Source organism: Haliotis rubra, unplaced genomic scaffold, assembly GCF_003918875.1.
Source record: "Haliotis rubra isolate DU_JTF1 unplaced genomic scaffold, ASM391887v1 Scf1170, whole genome shotgun sequence".
Taxonomy (NCBI): Eukaryota; Metazoa; Mollusca; class Gastropoda; order Lepetellida; family Haliotidae; genus Haliotis; species Haliotis rubra.
The window spans coordinates 71,364-97,596 of record NW_025765082.1 but is presented as its reverse complement, the minus strand read 5'-3'; the positions used below and the strand labels follow the sequence as shown (position 1 = coordinate 97,596).

The 26,233-nt window shown below is 38.7% G+C and overlaps 2 protein-coding genes across 3 annotated transcripts in view; both read left to right on the top strand.

Annotated features, from left to right (window-relative positions):
• LOC124258140 overlaps nucleotides 1–20,930 on the top strand; it is a 99,407-nt gene extending 78,477 nt beyond the window's left edge. The window contains exons 1-9 of one of the 2 annotated variants that reach the window (XM_046692215.1): nucleotides 14,974–15,121; nucleotides 15,696–15,900; nucleotides 16,447–16,574; nucleotides 17,239–17,368; nucleotides 17,807–17,913; nucleotides 18,412–18,595; nucleotides 19,345–19,484; nucleotides 19,782–19,866; nucleotides 20,723–20,930. In XM_046692215.1, the coding sequence (XP_046548171.1) occupies nucleotides 14,992–15,121; nucleotides 15,696–15,900; nucleotides 16,447–16,574; nucleotides 17,239–17,368; nucleotides 17,807–17,913; nucleotides 18,412–18,595; nucleotides 19,345–19,484; nucleotides 19,782–19,866; nucleotides 20,723–20,858 (1,245 nt within the window). In that variant the 5' untranslated portion in view covers nucleotides 14,974–14,991 and the 3' untranslated portion in view covers nucleotides 20,859–20,930. Of the gene's footprint in view, nucleotides 1–14,973; nucleotides 15,122–15,695; nucleotides 15,901–16,446; nucleotides 16,575–17,238; nucleotides 17,369–17,806; nucleotides 17,914–18,411; nucleotides 18,596–19,344; nucleotides 19,485–19,781; nucleotides 19,867–20,722 lie in introns of those variants that run through there. The other variant, XM_046692216.1, reaches the window with a different exon arrangement.
• LOC124258160 lies at nucleotides 4,316–12,481 on the top strand. Its single transcript, XM_046692222.1, has 9 exons — nucleotides 4,316–4,422; nucleotides 5,897–6,068; nucleotides 6,629–6,756; nucleotides 9,046–9,175; nucleotides 9,578–9,678; nucleotides 10,200–10,383; nucleotides 11,181–11,320; nucleotides 11,633–11,717; nucleotides 12,265–12,481. The coding sequence occupies exons 1-9, from the start codon at nucleotides 4,338–4,340 to the stop codon at nucleotides 12,407–12,409; spliced, it is 1,170 nt and encodes a 389-aa protein (XP_046548178.1). The 5' UTR covers nucleotides 4,316–4,337; the 3' UTR covers nucleotides 12,410–12,481.
• Nucleotides 20,931–26,233: the final 5,303 nt, after the last annotated feature.

Here is a 26,233-nt window from a genome sequence, read left to right as displayed (position 1 = left end):
CTCAGCGACTGCTGGCTGACCAGAAGCCGAGGTGTTTGCCTGAGCCATACACACAGCTAACGAGCTCGACACGGAACGACTGCCTAATGCCAGCCTCGTTAACAAGCATGGCCGCCTTTCACTCAAACGACACTTGGATTAATCAAAACAATATATTTCCTAAACTATTTAATCGATCTTCACCAAATTTTGCATGTACCTCCGTTATACCTCATACCCCCCTCGCTTTCAATTACTTTTACAATGGCATGCATACTGTTTTAGTTATGACCTCGGAAAGTCGAAAAAACAATAACTTTGAGACACATCAAACCTCCCTCACTTTTAAAACAATTATAATGAGATCATTATTCACCTACTCAGTGTGGTCCGTCATAAAAAGTACCACATTTCAATGTATAAAATTCGAAAAATACATTCAAAATGAGGGACATCGAACGTTGGTCTTTGCCATTTTCCCTAGTTTTCGGCCATCGGTGGGGCATTATTTGGCGTAAATAATGCCATAGGACCAAGGGATGTAGTAACCCCATCACGTATACTACTAACTGATAGCGAGCCCAGCCTTTAACAGAAGTAAAATATTTGATAACTACTTAGTGGCATTGCACATGAAAATGCGTAATATAAAATTCAACAGACCAGTATACATCTGTATGAGTATTCTCGACTTATCCAAGCAATTGATGTATGACTTTTACTACAACAAACTCAAGAAGCAATATGGTGATAGATGTAATTTTTTGAATACTAACACCAATTCATTGTTGATGAAAATTGAAACCGAGGATGTATCCGAGGACATTACGGAAAAAATAAACATGTACGATACCATTCTCTTCCCACAGAGGTTACTTGTCATATCTTCCAACGAACCTCTGTTCTAATACGGCCATATTTCCCGGTTCTCGTAAAATCCCTAGTGGCAAAAATCGCAACACAAATTATCTCCCTTCTTTCTATCCAATCAGAGCACGTGTTACATCGACTTAGATCCAACTTGATTAACACAAGCAAATGTGCGGCCACAAGTATCCCTCCTCTGCCGGCGACTTGTGTTGATGTGACACACAAAACATTTAATGGCTAGCTTGTCTGTTGTCAACGAGGGCGATGGCGACGACATTGATCCACCATAACATGATTGAGTTCTGTCTAGAAAAAATGTTTGAAGAGGAAGAGGTTCTAGTTTTCCCGAAGCATACTGAAATTACCGAGGCCTTGTGAATGATCACTTTTGAAACAACGTCGCTGATTGCACAACTAAATCTGATTGCAACCAATCACGAATCCTGAACACTCGCACCATGACAGGGTCGTATTATAACAGAGGCTCGTAGGAAGAGGTGACAAGTAACCTCTGTGAGAAGAGAATGGCACCATACAAGAGATGACCAAAAAGATTACGCACTATACAGTGTAGTAAATATGAAAATACTTGGCAAGATGAAAGACGAATGTGCAGGACTCCTATTGCAGAGTATATCGGATTAAGACCTAAAATGTATTCCATAAAGAAAGCTGACAGTGGCAAGGTAAGAAAGGCTAGAGGTGTAAAGACATATGTTGTGAAAAAACAACTAAAACACAAACACAGACAGACTGGGGTCAAACTATTCAAGGAGGCCCTATTTAATGGTCGAACATTCAAACACAAAATGAATACTTTGAAAAGTGACAAGCATAGGATATATGGTATAAGGTTTGATGGATTGCTGATGATGGTATAACTACTTATGTGTATGTGTACAGTGTGTTAAAGGGAAATATTATTTAATAAATAATGGATAAAATGTATTCGATATTTCAATGACTAATCAGACTGACCACTTGTTTCTTCCACACAATAAGGTAAGACGTAAAACATATAAATATGCCCTTACCGTAGTTGACGTGGCTAGTCGGTTCAAAGAAGCCGAACCATAAACCACAAAAGGTTCAACTGAAGTAGCTAATGCGGAGATGGTACGGCCTGATAAACGATCGACGGAATGGGTGACACGTTTACCCTGAGTTGTGTCAGCGATAAATAACGAAGTGACTAGATTAATCAGTAAGAAATCATCCGATGCCATTAAAAGGAAATCTGTGACTTCTGAATCATCTGCACCATGCAGGGGTAAAGAGCAGAAACTTTTGTGTGGGGTTAGCGTGAGATATACTAAAAGCCACTAAAAATGCAATTTGACATTCATACTTTCTTTACTCACACTAATTTCAACATATATAAACCTAACTGGCAGATATGTTTTAAGCGAACATCTGTGAATAATTTCATCTGAAAATGTCCAGTCAACAACAACATCAAAGCACAACAACGACATCAAACAAAGGAGGGGTCAGCTGAGTCAATATCGTGTGTGTCCACCGTGCGCTGCAAGACATGCTCGCAGTCTTTGGGGCATTGAAAGACACACATGTCTCAGGAACAGCTGTTGGATGGTCTGCAACCTCTGATGGTCTGTGGTCTGATCATGACACCACCCCCTCCAAAACGTGTTCAAGGGCACAGTTTGGCGCAAGTCTTTCTCCTTTACGTTGATAAATCTGTTGACGTCCATCTGCAAAGGATAAGTTAAACCTGGATTCATCTAAAAAAATGACATCTGGCCATGTCCTGTTGCCAAGATTTCCCCCATTTGCTGCCCATCGTTGTCTGGCAAGTCTGTGGCGATGCAATAAGGTTGGACCACGGTACGAGTGACGAAACCGGATGTTGAAGGCAGCAAGGCGTCCTTGCACCTTTTGGGCGCTGAAATGACGTTGACGTGTCCCAATTGTCCTCAGCTGTTTCGAACCGATTTCGCAAGTGTGAAACTCGGATATTGCGGTTTTGTCGAGCTGTTATCACAGGTGGTGCACCAGGTCGCGGACGATCAGCAACACTTCCGGTAGCCCGAAAACGTTGTCTGAGTCGACTTACAGTGGATGGATGCACATTAAAGTGCCTGGCAATCATCACATCTGAAGCACCTTGGCTGACCATACCGATAACCTGATTCTTTTCGTCTTGTGTCAAGTGTGGCATTTTCTCAAAGTGATTGAGTTCCACAATTCCTTGTGCTTTTACAGGGCCTGGGTGCAGGTAATGCATGTGCACAACGTGTTTCATGAATGTGGCTGTGTTTACGAGAAATGTCAAAGGTTCAGTTTTAAGTATCAAAGTTCATGTGAGAGGAATGCTCCGGGACTCGAACTCTAAATGGGTCAGAATAACAGCCTTTTATCCCTACATCCTCTGTATCACAGGAAAAAAATCTTCAATAGAACTTTTGTAAGTTTCAGGACAACAAATACCAATTGCGTTTTTAATGGCTTTCAGTATATTTATACCAGCCCGAGGGACGTCAGTGCCGCCCAACTAACCCAGTTTGGGATATGAAATAAAAAGGCGAACATTTTTTGTACCTTAAGGACGGACCAGGCAAGGGCTTTGAGCCAGAAGAATGACTTATAGTACCCAGTGATACGGTATTACCACCCTAGGCACTAGTAGTTTACACAATGAGAGAATGGCTCCTCAACCCCGCAAAACCGGTCAAATTTAGCGGGACATTATTTGGTGTTCCCCTGCATTTGGCCTGTGGGGCAGTGGGAGTGGAATTGAGGTGAACAGACTTGACAAGGGTGAGTGATCCCGTTCTCTCATTGTGTATACTACTTGAATATATTACCATTTGTTTGTGTGTGCAAGCAAGACAGTTATTTCCTCCTTGAATTAAGTGCATGTGACTAACACCTGGCCCGAGACTTGAACATTCTGAATGTTTGAAGTGAATGTTAAACAAAGGTCAGATTAAGAAATATTAAGACATGAACATTTTAATTTGTTTTCGTATGTAAATTGTGAAAAAGCATTCACATAAATAATTGTCCATTTATTATTAAAAGGAACAGCCAACTTCTATTTGGTTTTCAATGTGATGTCATAAATAACATAAGACTTACTGTATTTTTGATAATTATTTTACTTTTGTTTTTGCCTCATTCCAGAAATTAGTAACATTGATCAGGCACAGCTTACCGACTGAAGATGGTTATTCTTCATATCTGTACCGATATCTGATATGTACGTGCGTGCGTGTGTATGCATGCATGATGAGAGATGCACCTGACGCAAATACACTCAGCAACATACAGCACGGTTCAAAATAGGTAATCTGGGAATTGCCAACCTCGAGTTCTATAAAGAAATATTCCAAGAATATTTCGCAACACGGTTATCTTATTTGATTACGTGAAATCAGCCACGTTACGTGTACTTTATGAAGAGCCAATCTACACAGATACTAATGTGGGAGTGTCTCAAGTCCAGTATATAATTCAGCACTGTACTTATGAAGAAGAACATGTATCTTTGTCGAGAGACGGTTAGAGTCATGGGGTTTTTGTTCCTGTTCGTGATTTTCTCTTTGGTTTCAGGTAAGTATTTCTACGTGATCTCGTCACTTGCACTAAACGCCAAAAGAAACGTTACCTCCTTCTTTTACGAATTACTTAAAAACTATCAAAGATATGTTAGAGGGTATTAGTTTACAAGAAAGCTTAACAACCCAGCATTATGCAAATAACGAAAAACAAATTCTCAAATGCATTCATATTTAGGTAAAATGCATCTTTTTCAGAAAACTTAAATTGTCCTATTTTCGACTGTGCCGACATAAACCAATAACAGTGATTTAGATGTCCAAAAGAAAGGTTAAAATAAAATTCTGCTTTGAGACAAAGATAAACCATTTAAAGTCACCATTATTCAACTATTAAAACAAGAAATAACTGTTATATAGTGTGTAAAATTGACAAAGAATCATTCCTATGATTACAGTCTTTTAAAACATTTTCTGCTGATTTGCATCAGTGGAAAAAAGTCAAACATGTCTTTGATATTGTGAAAAATGGTTTAGGAACATCTAAAATTATCTTTGTTAACATGTTTGCTTGCAAAGCAACAGTTTCCCATTTTCTGTTTACACATAGCAATATCAATCGCCAAAACATAGCAATATTAAAACAGTATTTCCATCCATTTCACGTGTAGAATAATTCTATAGGGTAAAGAGAGACTAGAGTGCATGATATGATACACAAGTACGAGAAATATGCCACGATTAACAGCTGAAGAGAGAGAAAGAGCCGAAAGAGCCGAGGTGCAGATTGGGTCGACATACATTGCTGCTGCCAACGCCCTCGGATGCCACCGCATCACGATTATAAGACAGATTCAGCGCTACAGACAGACTGGGGTCACCGTAGACAGACCAAGAAGTGGACGTCCACGCATCTCAACGCCAGCTGAAGATAGGTACCTCCGTCATTACGGAAGGAGGGTAACGTTTCTGTTGGCGTTTAGTGTATATATCCGCCTCTTGAAAAGTAACTTGAACAACGTACGGCTTGTTCATTACAAATACTCATCTGACTTGGGTTCATCATTTATCCCGAATTTTGTTAATATTCGCAACCAACTGGGCACTGGGGGGTACTTGAATTTGTTGGCTGGTTGGAGTTTTGTAAACTCTATTTCCCGGTTGGCGTTACTGGAAACTTGAACCAAACTAAACATTATGTCTGAATGGTCTCATCCCCAAATAGTCACAAAATTGCTGATGAGCCATTAAACAATAACCACTCTCTCACACACTCACTCACTTGGTGGTGTCTCCATGACATCCGGTGGAGTTGCAAACTGTGATTCCAATTTGCAAATCGAGCGAACTAATATATCTATTTCATTCTTTGTAAGCCTACTTTTTAATTTAAGCCTATTTTTTCGTTATAAACGAAAACAAATTATGCTTAACTGTGCTAAAAAATAATAATGAATAACCAGTTGAACTTTAGCTTCATCATTATACATACCAGTACCTACGTGTTTAGTGATCTCATTGAATTCCAGATAATGATGGGACGTTCGATGTGACCGCTCTTCCCAAGCAAGTCAACTGCGCTGATCAACAGTCTATGCTCGTATCTTCACAGAAGTGTATTGATGCGTACAATATCCCCTTCAAAATGACTTCCTATTTGTATAATGTGATAACCCCGGCATTTTTAGCTGATATGTGTAGGTTAGTATGGATAATACCTGCAATAGTACTTTTAATTTCTTTTAGATAATGAAGATAAAGGATAAAAACAATTGGAATACTACTAATTGTAACGATGACTGGAGTGCAGTGAATGCTTCGCAATCGATGTTATTCCACTTATATCTTTTAAATCTGGTGCATACCAACGCATCCAAAAATGCATAGATAGATTCTTACGTTTTACAATTTTCGAATCGAGGACTTTGTTTTGGGTGATTCGCAAATGTCAACTTCTAGTTAGTTCAGTCTTTTGTACATCACTGTTGGGGGAAGGTCGTTCTGACCCTAAATGGGATATCCTCAGATCATTGTTTAGCAGTAGCGAGAAGTGAGATGAGATATGGAGATTGAAATACTGCTTAGTGTTAAAAGTAGTATTGGACAGTTATCCTCCTCGAACACCATGGTTGTGTTGTGTTTCTGGAATTCCGCATCATTATATAGATAACGTTGTAGCAAAACAGTACATACATGATCCATGTACATAGTGTTCATATTGTCCATGGTACAGCATTGTCATTTTACAAAATATGTTCCAGGAATCTTGACACTTACCAGAAAGCGCAAGTATGTATAAAAAACCTATACTCTAAATGTAACCAGACCCCGTCGCTACCTGTAGAGACTATCAAGAAGATACAAGGATATGTCTGCGCCAACTTGGACAGTGAGTACAGAGTATATACTTATGAATCACTTTGATGTGTTTAAGTCAAATGCTTTTTCCACAAGTTGAATCGGATCCCACCCATCATAAATAATAGATTTCATTTCCAATTAGAGCAGAAGGTTAATTTTATACACGAGGTGAACATCACAGATGTCACAAAGCATCGACAGTTCAAGGAAGTAAGACAATTAAGTAAACAAGCCCCATAAACCATCTACCTGATCGAATAAATCAAAGATACTTTATTGCAAACTCCTCAGTGACGTACTTATGAAAACTGTTGATGTAAGATTTCCTACTTCACATGTGGTACGTTTTTCGTAATTTGAACATTCAAAATTAGAAAACAAATAGATGCCGATGTTATATATTCTAAATATACTGACATATCTCGGAAACTTTACTTAAAATATACTTTCAAAGCCATTTCAGTAATCTTATGCATGTGTACATAATGTTTCCTCAGTAAACTTTAGGTGCCATGCTCTTTGACAAAGTGTCCTGAACCTTTGATGATAAAGATGTATTTACACCAGCATCTGTGATAACAAGGTCTAATCACGAATGCCCCACTGTTATATAAATCAAGTTTTTCGTGTGGGATAGTGGTGTCTGGCGTTAATGCGAGGGGTGTTCCATAAGTAGTGAGCCTCACCATGGAATAGTTGTCGGAGTGCAACCAAATTGCACAAGCTGCACATGGGGAATGTGCATGTGGAAATGCATGAACATCATGAACTGTATGCATATGGTTTTCTAGGTATCAGTTGTTGATAAATACCACCCTCCTGTTAACAGTCAAAATGGACACAACTGAATGAAGGGCGGTTATAAAGTATCTCCATTTAAAAAAGTACACAACGCAGCAAATTGATGATGATATGACCCAGACATTAGGTACATCTGCTCCTTCTTATAGTGCAGTTAAACGGTGGTGTGCAGAATTTGTTAGAGGCAGAGAGAGCACGCAGGATGTGCATCGTTCTTGACGACCTTGTAAGGTAACCACCGAGGAAAACATCAATTCTGTCCGTGATTCAATAATGGAAGACTGACGAATGACTATCAGACAACTAGCTACTATCCACCACATTAGTAAAACAACAATTGAAAGGGTCATCCATGAACATTTACACATGAATAAGGTGTCGGTCCGATGGGTGCCCAGAATGCTTTCTGAGGAACAGAAGCAATGACGACTTGAGGTCAGTCAGCAACTGCTAGAGAAATATCGCTCCAATCCAGACAATGTTTGGCCATAGATTGTTACACAAGATGAAACCTGGATTCATCATTTTGATCCTGAGACGAAATGTCAAAGTATGCAATGGAAACATGCAACATCGCCGCCTCCTAAGAAGTTCAAGATGGTGCCATCCAGTGGAAATTTTATGGCGTCAGTATTTTGGGACAAAGGGCGGATAATCATGATTGGTTACCTGCAGAAAGGCTCTACCATCACTGGTAATTATTACGCTGGTGAATTGCCTGAATTAAGGGAGAGGATCAAGAAAAAACGGCGAGGAAAACTTTGGAGAGGAGTCTGGCTTCTCCAAGACAATGCACCTGCTCACACCTCTCGGGTAGCAATGGCTGCAGCTCAAGAGTGTAGGTTCAAAACCCTTCCACAAAATAATCTTGCAATGGTATTGTCATCACATATATACATAATGCTTTGCTACGTCAAAACCAGTGACATTGTCTAAAAAATCTTAAGCCACAAAGGGTACATTCAGTCCCCAAAGTATGTCTGCAAAAGATCTCAGCAGTTTGTTGTGGGTGTATAGTCTGAAGAGTTAGTTTTGAGATCAGAATCAGTTATCAATATAGGATAGGTTTCGCTATTTGTTTTTCCACGTAAAAACTACTGTACAGAAACTATTTCCGAAAGAAAAATCCGTATGTAACTGTCTGAAAATATTAATATTCATCTATTAAACGCGACAACTCGACCTTTGTAAACTGGATAAAATGTTTGAAGAGAATGCACGGTTCCATTTGGCGTTGTGTTATCAAATCACTCCCTGCTACAGCTAAATCAATATATTTTTGATGGACACCAGCAGTACTTCTAGAGGTTTCAAGATATGACTTCACTATTAAATACATGTCTATTTGGTGTCTGCCTTAGATGCTCAGATAAATGGTACTTTGGTCATTTTTACTCTGGTCACCGAAAGAATACATTTCTGGTACTGTGATTGTAAGCCTTGGTTTGTGTATTCACTTGCACCGATGTTCTGTATTTAACTAAACATTACCCACATTACGCGTTTGTTCATGAAGAATTCAACACAACCTGCATGTTCGAAATGGTGTTTAAAATGGGTGACTGCAGCTCTACCGCCAAATACTTGACTACCAGCGATCATGTTAACCACACCGTTTCAGCGTTTAACCACAAGGCAACTTGCATGTAAGTATTCCTGTTATAAAATCTCTTCCTTTGCATTATACAACTTGTGTGCGTGCATGCACGTCTCATGACAACCGAAGTCTTTATGGAAATTCAGAAAAAGGAATCGGTGCTGAAAAGCATTTCTCTAATTCACATTGCCATAGACCTTATTAAATGGTTGTTGGGTCGTTTTCATCATTTTCCCCTAACAAACTCATATGTTATTTAGGATGTTATACTGAAATCTAAGAACAGGTTCTTAAGATATTACCAAAATAGTCCTGGCATAAGGAATATAACCTTCTTTTTGGACACCATCAACATGTAACATAAGTTATAAAATATGAGCATCAAATCGTAATCTTAATGTGCATAAAAGGTTGATTCCATCTACACGATATATGTCCCTATTAATGTCAGGTCAGAAAAGGTGTCATCGATCTGTGTCGACAAGTACTTGTCAGCATGTGGCGAGGTCGTACTCCACACCTACAAAGCATTCCTGCCAAACAACACAGAATGTACGTCCGTTTCTATTGACTTGTCGCATCACGACTGGCAAACATATTGGTACACATCTGATTTATAGCAGCCATACAAAGGGCATGTAGTGGTGTTTCAAGGGCATTTCCCTACTTTACTTTACCTGTGTTTTATATTGTAAAAATGGTATCCAGGTGAATGCAGTAACAGGTACACAATGTCACGATCTTCAGCCACAACCTGACACCATCTACATCCACGTTCATACTCATAAGGTGTGCTGCTGCTAGAACATTATACATGCACACATTTCTCAAAACCTAAAATCAATATCTCTTAAGTTATGTTTGGTTTGAAACATGCTACGTATGTATTGCATTAGCTTTATTTCGTTATCGTGTTACACCAAAAATATTCTAAAATGCCCGTTAAGATCATCAGCAACCAATACCTGTCACAAGAACCGGCAATAAATGTAAATAGATCTATAGGTATGTACCACTGTATTCCAGTCTTCATGTTCCTACGACTTTCACATTCATGTGTTGACTCTCATTAGGCCTAACACCCAACAGCCTAGACACACCCGCCGTGGACTGTTCCACCACTGAAGACATCCGAAAGAGCTACCATCAATGCTTTATCTACAACGGGATACTGCTCCAATTCCCGGAAAACTTAACGAGTGAAGACACTAACCAGCACATTATGCACGCTATTACAATGGATGACAATATGTGCAGGTATATACATTGTACAGTTTTAGTAATCCCTTACAGTCTCCTTGTGATCCTGTAGTGACAAGTGACTGTGGTCCATATAAACAGACAAGGTCCAGTATTTAAAGAACTGGAAATTGCAAATGTGCAATCTAAATAATGGACGTCATAAGAAGTCTCGATGTTTTGTGACAACACATGGTATTGCAAGGTTTACCTCTGACGTCTGTAGACAGTTTCATTAGTGTCCATTACACCTTCATGATATTGCTTCAGTCAGCACAGTCACTGTACCATAATGTGGGGCATTGTTAGCCAGCTGGTAATTGAAGCGAATTTCCAAATTAGCTGTTAATCTAGGTGTGAATTTTCCCCAGAGACAAACATATATCTGCATTATTTATCAACCAGTCAACTGTTTGTGATTACAAAACTTCATACTTCTTTCAACAAATGTACACACGTTTTATGCTTTTGATAACCTTGTGAGTACTGATATTTATGTCCGCATGCTTTCGTTTTCAATATTTAGTATTTCTCTATGTGTAGAACATATGCAAGCATTTTAACAATTCCAGAGGTTGTGTCACGAATTAAGCATGTGAGCAGCCTTCTAATGACACAACCAGCTATGAATATAATCCAATCATTTTCGATAAGTGCTCATAAAATGAAACATTAACTATAATGAAAATTATTTGAAAAGAGCTCGTCTCAGAATGAGGGAGGGCATGACTTTATTGTAAGTGCTCTGTACATAGAATATATATTTATCACAATATAAACTCGTCATAGCACAGATAACGTTATATGTCGTACAGTAATCTGAAGGACTACCAGCAGGCAGTCAACTGTACTCTGCAGGTACAGAAGCAATGCAGTGATGACGCGATGAAGCCCACGGTGGCCGACTCTCAGACAGTGCAGGACGGCTTGGCCAAACTCTGTGGTCATATCGGGGGTGAGTAGTTCAGCATGAGTTCGTTGTCCATACGTGTATGTCTTTGTTGAGGGAGTACTGAGACGCGAAATGTAAAAAAGCAAATATACGATTGATTACAAATGTGTAACGGTTAAACCCGGTCGAGATATGTGATATGTATATCAGATGCATATCGTTGGTAGTTAGACAGATTAGAGGTGGCAGTTTTACAACAATCAGATTTAGATCTGAACTTGAAACACCGCTAAGGTACATATACAAAACAAAATATCTGCTGTTATTCTAAGTAGCATTATACAATGAATCATTCTTATTGTATTATGTTGTTAGATTACGACACCAAGTGCGTTCAAAATGCACCCAAAGGAACGTGTGACAGTAGAAGGCGCGCTATAGATTCGAAACATCTGTGCTCGTAAGTAGATTCTTTCTGTTCCAAGACGGTCGGAAGATTTACGACTGATGCTTTTTGTCAAATGAAATATGTATTAAGGTTAATAACAGGTAAATGAGTTACTAACATACACATGAAAAAACTGCATAGAATGTACTAGGCACCATCTTGTTCACAACCAAGTAAAGAGCGGACTTGACATTCCCAAAGGATATCACAGGGTAATAGAAGGAACTTTAGTACGTCACAAACAAAGGTATGCCATGTGTCCATCTGTACGTTTTAAAACTTTACTAAAGCCGCAAATGTTCTAACCACGAGGAAACAATATTTGAGGCTTTTGGAAATGTTCGTGCAGAGGAGATAGACGTGTTCTGACGGTAGAGCAGGATGTGCATCTTCTTCTCCAAACATTTGGTGTCATCTCTGATTCTATATAATCATTTCAAATCAGTTTTACTTTTCCCTTATACGCTGTGGAATATGTCAGTACTGAATGCTTCTATTTATTATTGTCACTCACTATTGCATGTTGTAGCTCTCTGTAAGTGTGCACGCTTGTTTTCAGCGCCACTAGTGCCACCCAGAACTGTCTGGTGTCAGCGGTGAGCAGCTGCAGCAAGAGGACCGTCAGCATGTTCAAGAACGTCCTACTTAGCCAATCCCCGTCTATGTGTCTAAAACAGGCCACTGGTTCACCCTTGGTTGGCTAATCTACATCGTCACACAGTTGCGATTGTATTGCTGTTGAGCGACAATAAATACAAGTCAAACCATTGGTCACACAACAGTCTCGTTTCCTGTTGACTGGGTTCCGTCCTATTGCGCAGCTTAGTACAATAACCAGTCCAGGATTTTGAGACCAATTCATTTAACTGGATACATAAATATTAATCAGTATTATTTGATACATCTGAGCTCTTGTATATTGCAACACTACGCTCCTTATAATCCTTGAAAACATGTCGTGCAGCATGCTCTGTAGTACAGCGAGCACTGACAAACAGAAACCTGGAAATCGTGGAAATCCCTAAACGAGGCTCTGCCGCTAGAAAGGTTTGGCGGTCTGGTACGGACTTGATATTATATCAATCACACTGTGCGTTACAGAACTACACTGAATAAGCGCAAAAAACACAAAACAGGTGTAACCAGTGAGTCAGATGCATTGTGAATCATTTTACGATCTCATCAAACTGAGTCTGTGACGAGTACCTTAGTTAAGGTCACGCTGCCTACACCTCGATATAAAATGTAGAAATACGATGTTATAAAAGTTTAAAATTAAAATTCATTTGTAAGTACCATTTTCTTATGAAACAAGGAATTGGAATTAAGTGTAACCATAGTTGTTTGTGATGTCTATTTTCACTTTCACACGAGAAAATTCGGATCGGATGAAAAGTAGGTCATTGTCTGATAGGTTAATGAGACTCATGTCTCGGTTTGATTCAAGTAAACACGTGAAATGTATGGTCAGGTCTGTATTCCATTCTTTCCTCAGTTGTATAGGTATTTTGAAAAGTTGCTTTATGTTTATCTGACAGTGTGTATAGAAGTGTAATATTTTCCAACAGAAGTGAGCCTACATGTGTGACTGCCTGGTGCTGCTCTTTCGATCCCACTTGACGCCAAGTTTCAGTAATTGTAATGCATTACACACCAATTTAGATAATTGTTTCAAATGATGCAAATGATGGAACATTACAACGTTTTGATCTGGACCTCATTCACCTGTAAATATCGCCTTTGGAAAAAGAAGTGTTAACAACGTCAAAAAACGTGGAAATATAGTATTTACTTGTGTCTAGACCATCTGGAAATGTATAAATTCGGACAACTCCACTGGGACAATGGCGTCCAACAAACGTTTATATAATCAAGTTTACTCAGGCTGAACCTCACTGTGGTGTTCATACCTTAGTGAGTGAGTTTAGTTTTACGCCGGTGTTCATACCTTCAGAAGGTGGAACACTGTGGATTTAAGGGAAAACGTATAACCTCAACTCTCTTTGTTACCTCTGTTGCTGGTCTTTGTGTTTAGGAAAATATTATCTGAGTTGCAATTTACCACATCGCTAATGGACATCTCCGACACTTTCTGACAAAGTTTCCACAGCGAAACAAACTACTCTCGATCCTAGTTAGACAACTTAGTGTTATGTTCTTCCTGGTGAAAAGCGATGTTTTTATACGTTTGTATAAAAACTCATATAACTATCAGATATCACGCGTTACCGTTATTACGTAAATTGTCTCATTTTATTACTTATAATGAAATACTTATAATGTTTTATCAATACCCAGTGATAACATGCGTATTCGTGAAACAAGTTATCAATGAAACTGTACGCTGTTCAAACTCCTGACAGGGCTCCTGAGGGCAAGTGGTCGTAGTGGGGTGTGTTGAATGAAACACATCGCTTACTTAATTGCAATTATACAAAGGGCGATAAGGTAAGCTGCATGCGGTTGTAATTGGCTATTAATATAATTAGCCCGGGTCAAGTCAGGCTGAATACTGGGATTCACATACAGCAACATGTATGCTTAAAATACTTCGCTTTGAGACTCTATAAAGTGATATTTATGAAGATGCAATACTTATAGATATAAACACATTACAAGATACATCTATGATGTTTTTAGTTGTCTTTGCCCGAACAGAGACTTAGCACGTTTGTTAAGGCTATGTTGGGAATGTAGGGAGGAATGTGCTTTACTTTAACGGACCAGTTAACTTCACATGTGATGTATTGTAATATTACAAACACCAGTTCCCTGAACAGTCTCATTATTTGAAGTGAATGATAAACAACACTCAGATTAAGAGAAATTGAGACTTGAAATTCTACACAAATGGTCGTATGTTAAGCATACAAATGATTAATTGTTGTTCAGCTACGATTAAAAGGAACAACCAACATGTATTTGGCTTTCAATGTGATGTCATAGCCCACACATGAAATACTTTAACCTCTTTGCAAGGATGTATGTTTACTAATTATACTATTTTTGTTTTTGGCTCATCCCATCGAAATGATTAGCAGATATTTTAAATCAGGTATTGCTGACCGACTTAAGATGATTCCTTTCCAGGATATATGTGCGTGCGTGCGTTTGTGTGTGTGTGTGTGTGTGTGTGTGTGTGTGTGTGTGTATGATCACAACATAGGTAATCTGGAAATTGCTATTCGCAGGTATCATAAGAAATACTTTCAACACTATTTCGCAACAGCGTTATCTGTTTTGGTTTTGTGTAATCAGCCAGATGTTACAATCTGCACAGATAACAATGTGGGAGTGCATCAAGCCCAGTATATATTTCAGCACTGAAATTACGCAGAGAAACGTGTATGTTTGTCAAGAAACGGTTTGTATAATGGGGCTCTTGTACCTATTCGCGTTGTTTTCTTTGATTTCAGGTTAGTATTTCTACGTGCTGCCTTTACTTATATATCCGTCTCTTGAAATGTAAAATTCATCTGACTTGGGTTCATCAACTATCACAAATCTAACGATTTCTATATGCAACCTACCGAGTACTAGGGCTAATGGAGTTTGTGGGCGGGTTTAAAGTTGTACTCTGTTTCATGAAACCTTCAAGTATGGAAGAGTTTGTAAAACATATATCCCATTTCGCGTTATACTGCAAAGCCGGAGTCAAAATAAACATTATGTTCTTAATGCTTAATGTTCTACCGCAAATACTTACCAAATTGCTGATGAGCTATCAAGCAATAAACAATGTTTCACTTACTCACATGATGGTGTCTCCACGACATCCGGCATAACTGTGATTCCAATTTGCAAATCTGTCGAACTAATATATCTATTTCATTCTGTGAGATCTAGTTTTTAATGTAAGCCTACTTTACGGTGATAAACGAAGACAAATTATCATTACTGGGCGAACTGTGATAAATATTTTTATGAAGAGCCAGCTTCATCATTATACATAGCAGTAGATACGTGTTTAGTGATCTCATTGAATTCCAGGTAATGATGGGACGTTGGATGTGACCGCTCTCTCACAGCAAGTCAACTGCACTGATCCACAGTCTATGCTCGTAGCTTCACAGAAGTGTCTTGATGCGTACAATATCCCCTTCAAAATGCCTTCCATTGAGGAATTTGCCAACTTGTCAAATCCTTCGTTGTTATCACAGCTGATAACCCCGGCATATCTAGCTGATATGTGTAGGTTAGTATGGACCTGACCTACAATACTACTTATAATTATCAAAAATGACGGTGGCAATAGTTTGATAACGATAAAGAAGAAAAAAATCAACAACAATTTGAGGACATTCCTGAAGTTTAATTTCGTACGTTTTAGAATTTTAGAATCGAGAACTTTGTCAAAGTAGTTTTTAAGGTATAGTCTGGAATGGAAATCAGTTTGGAACTAAGACTATTATACGCCAAAAAGTTGTTTTATGTTTGGCTTATGTCGACTTCTTGGTAGTCCAGTCTTTTGTCAATCACTGTTGACTAAAGGTCGCTCTAACCCTAAATGCCATGACCTGAGATCATTGTTGAGCGGTAGCGAGAAGTGAGATGTGTTATTAAGATTGGAATATTGCTTAAGTAGTATTGGAAAGTTATCATCCTCCACCAACATCAGGTTCTGTGGGCTATATTTCAGAACGGTGTGGCAAAAGAGTAAATAAATGATACTCGTACTCATGATACATAGTGCTCATATGATCAATGGTACAGCATTGTCATTTAACAAACCCTGTTCCAGGAATCTTGACACTTACGAGAAAGCGCAAGTGTGTGCGCAAAACATACTCTCTAAATGTACCCAGGGCCAGTCACTAGATTCACAGACGGTGAAGAAGGCACAAGCATATGCCTGTGCCAACTTGGACAGTGAGTACAGAGTACATATTTATGTACCACTTCGACAGATTTAATTCAAATGATTTTTTCCGCATGCTTAATCTGGCCCCAACATCCTAAATATTTAGTTTCATTTCCAATTGGAACAGAATATAAATATTTACACGAGGGAACATTACAGGTGTCACAAAGCATCGACAGTTCAAGGAAGTAAGACAATCAAGTAGGCAAGTCCCATGGACCATGTACTAGATCGGATATGTAAAACATACTTTAAACCAAACACCTTAGTGAATATTGCTCGACATGAAGAGAAAGTTGACTCCTAGAGTAAGGCTTCCAGATAAGATGTTCCAAGATATAACTTCAATATTGTCCATTTGGTTTCTGCTTTAGATACTCAGATAAATGGTACTTTTGTCATGTTCATTGTAGTCACCGAAATAACCCTTGTCTGTCATGACAGGCGTACTGCTCTGCGGCGTCAGGCACAAACTACGATTTAGACAAATTTTGTAAATGGTTCTTGCTAACGGTAGGGCCGGACACTTTTACTCTTTTCGCGAACACCTGGTGTCATCACTGATTTTTAATGATCCGTTCATATAATTTTCACAGCTATTGTTCATTTTACACCCAACAAAATTTGTTAATGTTCTGTATTTAACTAAACATTACATCTTTGCTCCTGCAGAATTCAACATAAGCTGCATGTTTGAAATGACGTCCAAAATAGCGGACTGCAGCTCTACCTTCACCTACTTGACATTCAGCGATTTTATTAATCTCAATTATACAGAGTATTTCCATAAGGGAACTTGTATGTGAGTATTCCTGTTATAAAATCTCCAGTGCGTATATGTGCCTCAAACCCATAAAAAGGGTTCGGTGTTGAAAAGCATTACTACAATTCACATTGCGATACACCTTGTGAAATGATTGTTGGGGGTTGTTTCTGTCCTTTTCCCCATAACAGTCGCATATGTTATTTAGAATGGCATACTGATATCCATGAACCGGTTCTTAAGACATTTATCGTTCCCAAATAATCCTGGCATAAGGAATATGATAATTCATATTCAGTAATGTTAAACATGTCATTAGAACATAATCCGTAATTTGTTATGACATATGCTTTAGTTTCGGCCACCATCTACATATAACAGAGTTATAATGCCAAAACATCACATTGCAATCTTAATTTAAATAAAAAGTTGATTTCCTATTTCCTATTGCCACTATATATGTGTGTATTATGTCAGGTCAGAAAAGTTTACACCCTTCTGTGCCCACAAGTACCTGCCAACCTGTGGCGAGGTCGCACGCCATCTCTACGAAATGATCATTTCAAACAACGCAGCTGCAGAATGTACGTCAGGTTCTATAGGCTTGTTGCATCAGGACTGACAGACGTATACGTACATATCTGATTTATAGCAGCCAAGGGTGTTACAGGGGCATTTTATTACTTTAACTGTTTTATATTGCGAAATTTTAAACAGGTGAACAGCAACAGGTACACACTATCATGATCTTTAGACACAACCTGAAATCATCCACATCCACAGTACCTGTGATGCTACCGTCGGAACATTATACATGCAAACATTTCTAAGACAAATGAAATTAATATCTCTTAAGTTATGTTTGGTTGTAAAACATGTCATTTAGGGATTGGATTAGCTTTATTTCGTTATCGTTTTATACTAAACAATAACTTAAAATACTGGGGTTAGAACTGATTTTCAGTAACCCATACCTGTCACAAGAAGCGATAATGAATGTAAATAAATCCATAGGCATGCACCATTGTATTCCAAACTTCATGTTCCTACGACTTTAACATTCATGTGTTGACTTTCGTTAGGCCTAACACCCAAGAGCTTCGACACACCCACCGTGGACTGTTCCACCACTGACAACATCCGAAGTAGCTACCATCAATGCTTTATCTACAACAGGATACTGCTCCAATTCCCGGAAAACCTAACCAGTGAAGACACTAGCCAGCGCATTATGCACGCTATTACAATAGATGACAATCTGTGCAGGTATATACAGTTTTAGTAATCCCTTATAATCTCCTAGTGATCCTGTAGTGACAAGTGACTGTGTTCCATATACACAGAGAACGTCCAGTATTAAAAGAACTGGAAATTGCAAATGTGCAATCTAAGTAATGGACGTCATATGAAATCTTGATGTTTTGTGACAATACATAGTATTGCAAGGTTGTTTCTCAGGTGTCTGTATCATTATCCACTACACCTTCATGATATTGCTTCAGTCACCACAGCCACTGTACCATGAATGTGGGGCATTGTTAGCCAGCTGGTAATTGAAGCTAATTTCCAAATGTGTACAGAAATGTAGCGGAACATAGAAAATAAAGTCTCCAAACCATGTTATTAATTTTACCCAAAGAGAGAGACATATATCTGTATCGTTTATCAACCAGTCACATGCTTTCATTTTCAATATTCAGCATTTCTCTACGACCATAACTGATGCAAGCAATCCAACAATTCCAGAGGTTGTGTCACGAATTAAGCAAGTGAACGACCTTGTTATGACACAATCAGCTATGAATATTTTTACACCAGTTGCAGGTGACTGATATCCAATGATTTTCGAAAAGTGCACATGAAATGAAACACGAACTACAATGAAAATTGTTTTAAAAGAACCTATCACAGAATGAGGAAAGCGTGACTTAATAGTAAGTGCTACATACATAGAATATATATTTGCTACAGTATGAACACATTGTGACACAGATGTAACGTTTTATGTCGTACAGTAATCTGACGGACTACCAGCAGGCAGTCAACTGTACTCTGCAGGTACAGAAGCAATGCAGTGATGACGCGATGAAGCCCACGGTGGCCGACTCTCAGACAGTGCAGGACGGCTTTGCTAAACTCTGTGGTCATATCGGGGGGTGAGTAGTTCAGCATGAGTTCGTTGTCCATACGTGTATGTCTTTTTTAAGGGAGTATTGAGACGCAAAATATATATTAAAAAAACATTCGACTAATTTCACGTGTGCAGAGGTAAAACCGGTGGCGATATATGAAATATGTATTTGTATATGGGATGCATGTCCAAGTTAGTTTAAACGACCAGATTTAGAAGTAAAAACGAACTACTGACGTTTATATTTTGCATTCTAATTAGTTTTATGGTTTTGCATTTAGGCTGATACAGTGAATCATTCTTATTGTTTTCTGTTATTAGATTTCGACACCAAGTGCGTTCAAAATGCACCCAAAGGAACTTGCCACAGTAGACGCCCAGCTTTGGATCCGAAACAATTGTGCGCGTAAGTCACTTCTTTCTGTTCTAAGAAGGTCAGAATATTTACGGCTGTTGCATTTTGCTAAATGAAAGGTGTATTGAGGTTGATAACAGGTAAATGAGTTACTAACATGAGAAACTGCATAGAATGTACAAGACGCCATCTTTTTTTCACAATCAAGTAAAGAGCGGACATAATATTCAGAAAGGATATCACAGGATGATAGAAGGAAACTTGATCATGCTCAAATCAATAGTCCCACGGTGGCACCGTCACAAAGGCATGTCAAGTGTCCACCCTGTGTCCTTTAGATATTCCAAACAGTTCTCATTTTTAAAATCCTAAATGAGTCAGTGTATATTCTAACCACGAGGGGCGGTGGGGAAGCCTGGCTTTTAAAGCGTTCTCTCGTCACACCGAAGACCAATGTTCGATTCCCCACATGGGTACAATGTGTGAAGTCCATTTCTGTGAAGCCCGTGATTTTGCTGGATTATTGCTAAAAGCGGCTTAAAACGAAACTCATTCACTCACTCATTCTAACCACGAGGAAACAATATTAGAGGCTTTCGGAAATGTTTGTGCAGAGGAGATAGACCACCTCCTGTGAAACGTGTTCTGACGGTGGAGCAAGATGTGCGTCTTCTTATCTGAACATCTGGTGTCATCTCTGATTCTATATAATCGTTTCAAATCAGTTTTACTTTTGCCTTGTGCGTTGTGAAATATGTCTGTACTCAAAACAGACTGGTTATTGTCTGAAGATGGATTCCCCAAGCATTTAATGATTTCAAGAGTTTTCATGAAAATACTCTAATAGATTATTGTCAGTCAGAATTATATGTTGTAGCTCTCTGTAATTCTGTATGTTTGTTTTCAGCGCCACTAGCGCCACCCAGAACTGTCTGGTTTCAGAAGTGAGCAACTGCAGTAAGACGACCGTCAGTATGTTCAAGGACGTCCTACTTAGCCAATCCCCGTCTATGTGTCTAAAACAGGCACCCTTGGTTGGCTAATCTACATCGTCACACAATCGCGATTGTATTGATGTTGAGTGACAATAAATACATTCAAGTAAACACATGAAATGTATGTCAGGTTTTTATTCCATTCTTTCCTGTTGTGTATAGATATTTTGAAAAGTTACTCTATGTTTATCTGACAGTGTATATAGAAAGAGATGGAAGCGACAAACCCTTTCCACATTCATAAGAAATCTCTGCCAAAAGCAGAGTCGATTGTACAATACAGCTGTAAGATGTTTGTAAACAAATCGAGTCTGAACCAGACAATCCAGTGATTGTCACCATACGATACGATGACAGAGCATGTGTTTATGAATCACTATGAAATAGTGATGATACGAGATGTTCCCGAAAGGGTGAGCGTATCCTGCCCCACCGGTGGTACCCGTTATAAACACATGCTAAGTCTGGTCAATTGTTTACCTGAAATAATTCGGGAACGTATGGTATAAGTCTAAAAAGGGGAATTGCATCGGTCATCATTTTTGTCACTGATGCATGAAGTGTAATATTTTCCACTGGTGCGGCTCTTTCGATCCCACTTGACGCCAAGTTTCAGTAATTGTAATACATTACACACCAAATTTAGAGCATTTGTTTCAAATGATACAAATGATGGAACATCACAACGTTTTGATCCGGACCTCATTCACCTGTAAATATCGTCTTTGGAAAAACAACTGTTAACAACGTCAACACCGTGGAATTACAGCATTTACTTGTGACTAGACCATCTGGAAATGTGTAAATTCGGACAACTCCACTTGGACGATGGCGTCAAGGAAACGTTGATATATTCAAGATTACTCGGATTGAACCTCACTGTGATGTTCATACCTTAATGTTTGATCATTAATTCCACACCGTTATTGTCGTCTCTGGTGACATCACATAAACATAAGATTCGTGAAGGTCCGGGTTAGAATATTGGCTTTCAGTAACCCATGCTCGTCGTAAGAGGTTACTAACGGGATCGGGTGGTCAGGCTCGCTGACTTGGTTGACACATGTCTTCAGTTCCCAATTGCGCAGATCGATGCTCATGCTGTTGATCACTGGATTGTCTGGTCCAGACTTGATTATTTATAGACCGCCGCCATATAGCTGGAATATTGCTCAGTGCGGCGTGAAACTAAACTCACTCATTCACTAACATAAACATGAAAAAATAAGGGAATCAACACGATGTTTATTTACATTGAAAGTAATATATTGCTCCATTAAAAGTCTGAAACTGCTTTCTTGTAGTTGGTTGTAAGGAGACAATGAATTTAGTGATGACAACGATTCTTGACTTCAGTCACAATAAAGACAAGGACAAGGACAAATCTAAACATAATAAATTATTATCATCTGTGGTTTGACCACAGCAAAAGTAGTCATTTCCCACTCTTGTCCCATTCCAGCTGAAACTGACATAAAGGTAAATATGAGCTTTCATTCCAACATGACGCGCCATGAAGAAACGTAAATTCTTATAAGTATTCTTTATGTGTATGGAGTTTGCAACGTATGTAAAGAAACAAAATGCGGGTCAAAACAGGTTAAGTCCAGATACAGTTGTTCTGGCTGTACTCTTCATACTTTGGAAAATATAAATATGAGTACTGTAATCAACATTGAAGCAAAGCTTTGGCCAGCATTGTTCTGGGGGACGGGTATGGTCGTCCTTCCTTCCTGCACACAGGGGGTAGGAACCTGGGTTGACAGCAGGTGCATGTACAACTCGGTGGTGCTTGTATCACAGGATTTCACTGACGCATTCATACAATCGGTGAAGGTTTGGATGATGCTGTAGGGAACAATAAGGTAAATCAGTTTCATACAGGATCAGCACTATGTTCTGAGTTCTTGTCTCGGGTTCCCGTGAGGATCAGGCCTAGGATTGGTCTTCAGAAACCCATGCTTATCGTTAGTATATGTTACATTCAGTAGTATTTCAGCTGTATACCACAGCGCACGACACCGGTAACCGGGCTATTCACAAGAGGCGACCAACAGGATCGGCTGGTCAAGCCCTTATTATGTGACGCCTCATGTCATCCTGCGTTGATCGATGCTCATGATTTCAATCGCTGGGTCCTCTTTCCCTGACTATTATTACTCACCAATCTAGTAGCTTTCAGGCTTAGTTTACTTACATATCAAATGCGTATCAGAGATAAGATTTAGTTCATGTGGGTACTGTACCCACTGTATTTTTTTTGGAGTGGGTATTATAAATATTGAGTGGGTATTTCATTTTCTGTTACCCACTGCTTTCAAATATGTGGGTCTTTCAGTGATTTTACTCACCTAAGTATTGAGTAAGTTTACTTAGCAGGTATGTACTGCCTTAATGTCATACCTAAGCAAAACCAACTTAAATATAATGGAAATGATTTCATAAAAAAATCAATCATCCTATACTGACAGTACAACACTAGTCCTATACTAACAGTACAACTTGATAGCAATCGATGTCTTTTTCATTACACAAGCACTTTTTATAAATATATTCCGTACGCATATGTTTTAAACATTTTGCGTATCTAACATTTTATATTAAATGCGTAATTGGTACGCAACAATTATTTTTCAATGCGTAATTGGAAATTTTCTATGCGTATTTTACCCAAATACTCAGCTTATCTGGGCCTCTGCGTATTATGTTCCTTCACAAGCAGGTATAACTCTATGAACATTTAGTTTCCAAATAGTTCCTGGTATTAAACTTTCCAAATAATTCCTGGTATTACACTTGCCAAATTAATCCTGGTATTACACTTGCCAAATAATTCCTAGCATTACACTTGCCAAAGGGAATACACACAACAAGTAAGCCAAGGTTTGCCTAAGTACTCGTATCACCAGATCGGGTGATACCTGTATCAGTCAGCAATAACAAAGCTGCACTAAACAGATGTTACAAATCAATGAGGAATGAGGTAGACTAGTGAATGAATGTATTTGAAAAATCATACAACGGAACCCCGACGGGTGTGTTTTATCAAAGCACTAACAGTAAAATGCCTCCCATAACAGGCGACTAACGTGATCGGGTGGTTAGTTTCGCTGACATTGCATACCAATACATCGATGCTTATGCTGTTGATCACTAGATCGTCTGGTCCAGAATCGATTATTACAAACCGCCTCCATATAGCTGGAATATTGCTGAGTGCGGCGTTAAACAACAAACCAACCAACCCATATTCACATACGTTGCAGCATAGCTATTATTAATGCAATGGTAAAACATATCACAAATCAACATACTATCTATCTACCTGCATATTTGTTCCGGCGTGCTGGACAGAGGCATCCGTTTCTTGCAGCTGCTCTGGTCAGCCTTCATAACACAACTGGAGGCAAAATCTAGAAAACAAATCTTGCGATAAATTCTATTTCGAGGTCGAAGTCAATGTCATTTTAATTTTTTTCGTACCTCCACTAAACGCTCTTCTGAAAGATCATATACGAAATACTTTTTGAACAACACACAACCCATTGTAAATGAGCTACCAGATACAACATATAATGTTACTACACTGTAGCTCACCTTAGTCTGTAGTCAAAAGTGACATACCACAAAAGAGCCATTTAAGGAACGTTGCAATCGAGTTATGTTTTCAATTATGTTCTGCATAAATGTGAAACTCGAAGGATTTTAACAAAGATTTGTTTTCTTGAGGGAAAACACGCATATCGATCGCGAAGTTCACCTTCCTCAGTCTTGCAATTTCAGAAGATAAGAAGTTCACAGAGCCCAATAGGCATTTTTGGAGATTTTTTAGATAGTTTACAAGGCTGAAACATTGCAAAACACCACAATCTAAACAAATATCCCATTTCAGTACATTCAGAACTGTAAACAAATTTTTCAACACGGCTGTTTTGTTACCCAAAAGGTAAGCAGGTTCTGGTCAAACAGTAGCACTCGCTGCCATGTTATTTACAAAAAGTTGCATTTGTATAGTGAGGCACATTTGTCGTGTTCTCATGTTCTCAAATTAGGTTATAATAATAACTTCAAACTTGCAACTGAAACAGGGAGGCATGATAATACACTGTACTGTAATATACTTTGTACTGTAATATACTTTGTTTATATTGTCATAATTGAATGGTTCCACCTTACCTATATGAGTAACCCGCATAAGGATAGTTTTGTTAGACTTGTGTCATGTAAGGTTAATGTTTCGATAAGTATTGCTAAGTTTTCTGATAAAGGCATACATAAGATTCACATGTTATCTTTAGAAGGGTATATTATGCCTGTACATTGTGCAAAAATGTTTTCATAGTTTTCAAAATGTATGACTGTTATTGGTTTACCAACATCAAATTAAATGTAAAATTATTCTGTAATGTGGGCCATGGCCTTATATACTGAATAAAAAATGTCTGTCTGTCTGTCTCTCAAATTAGGTTTCTGAAAAAGCGGCAGCGACAGGATAGAGAAGAGAAATGCCTAGCATCGCCAGTATCTCGAATATCTGCAGAAACATATCTTAATAGTCATGCAAAAACAGTAAGCACATACTATCAAAATCTTCGTCGTCACAAAATGTGGTCATTCCTAGAGTGGCGGAATCAGGGTCAGCAAACAGATGTCGCTTGAACGGACTGCACCGGGTCAGGACAGTGAGGGCACACGTGACAGCATTTTGAAAGGCCGATATGTTACTGAGAAGAAACAGGAGCAACGTTAGATAATTACGTAACGTATTCTTAATATGTATCATGATGTGATTTCATCAGATAAATTGTTCACTCTGAGAAACCCTTATCAGAATGCCACACCCCTCATAACGCACGCGCAAACACCTACACATACGAGAGAATAATAACAGTAAATTATTCATAAGAAAGAAATCATAACTAATTGAAGCCATAAGCATCCCACACCAGGCCAGCCCAAATGAGAACGTCCCAGCCCTCTTATGACAATACTATACGAAAATGCACCACAGTGGAATATATTTATGTTCAACATATAATATGTATGCATATAACCAATTGTCTAATAGACTCCAAGGACGAATATTTTTAATTTGCAATCAACTCCAGAAATAAAAAGTAGTGCTAGACAAATCCACGGTAGCCGATGCGAATGGATCTGTAGCGTAGTCCGCCATGACAATGTAACTTTCACCTGCACATGTCTCTATATCTGGACACTGTGAGACTTTTCAGTATATAGTCAGTTGTTTCTTCCGAGGAGGACAGCCGGGGAATATCTGCGTAGATACCATGGTACAACAAACAGTCAAGAGCTCCGTCCTGTATTCCTTTAGTCGTGGAACAGTCCACACGGTGGTTGTGTCCGTTTGGGAGTTCAACTGTTGTATCTGATTTCGTAGATAACAAGGAGTATATAGTCAA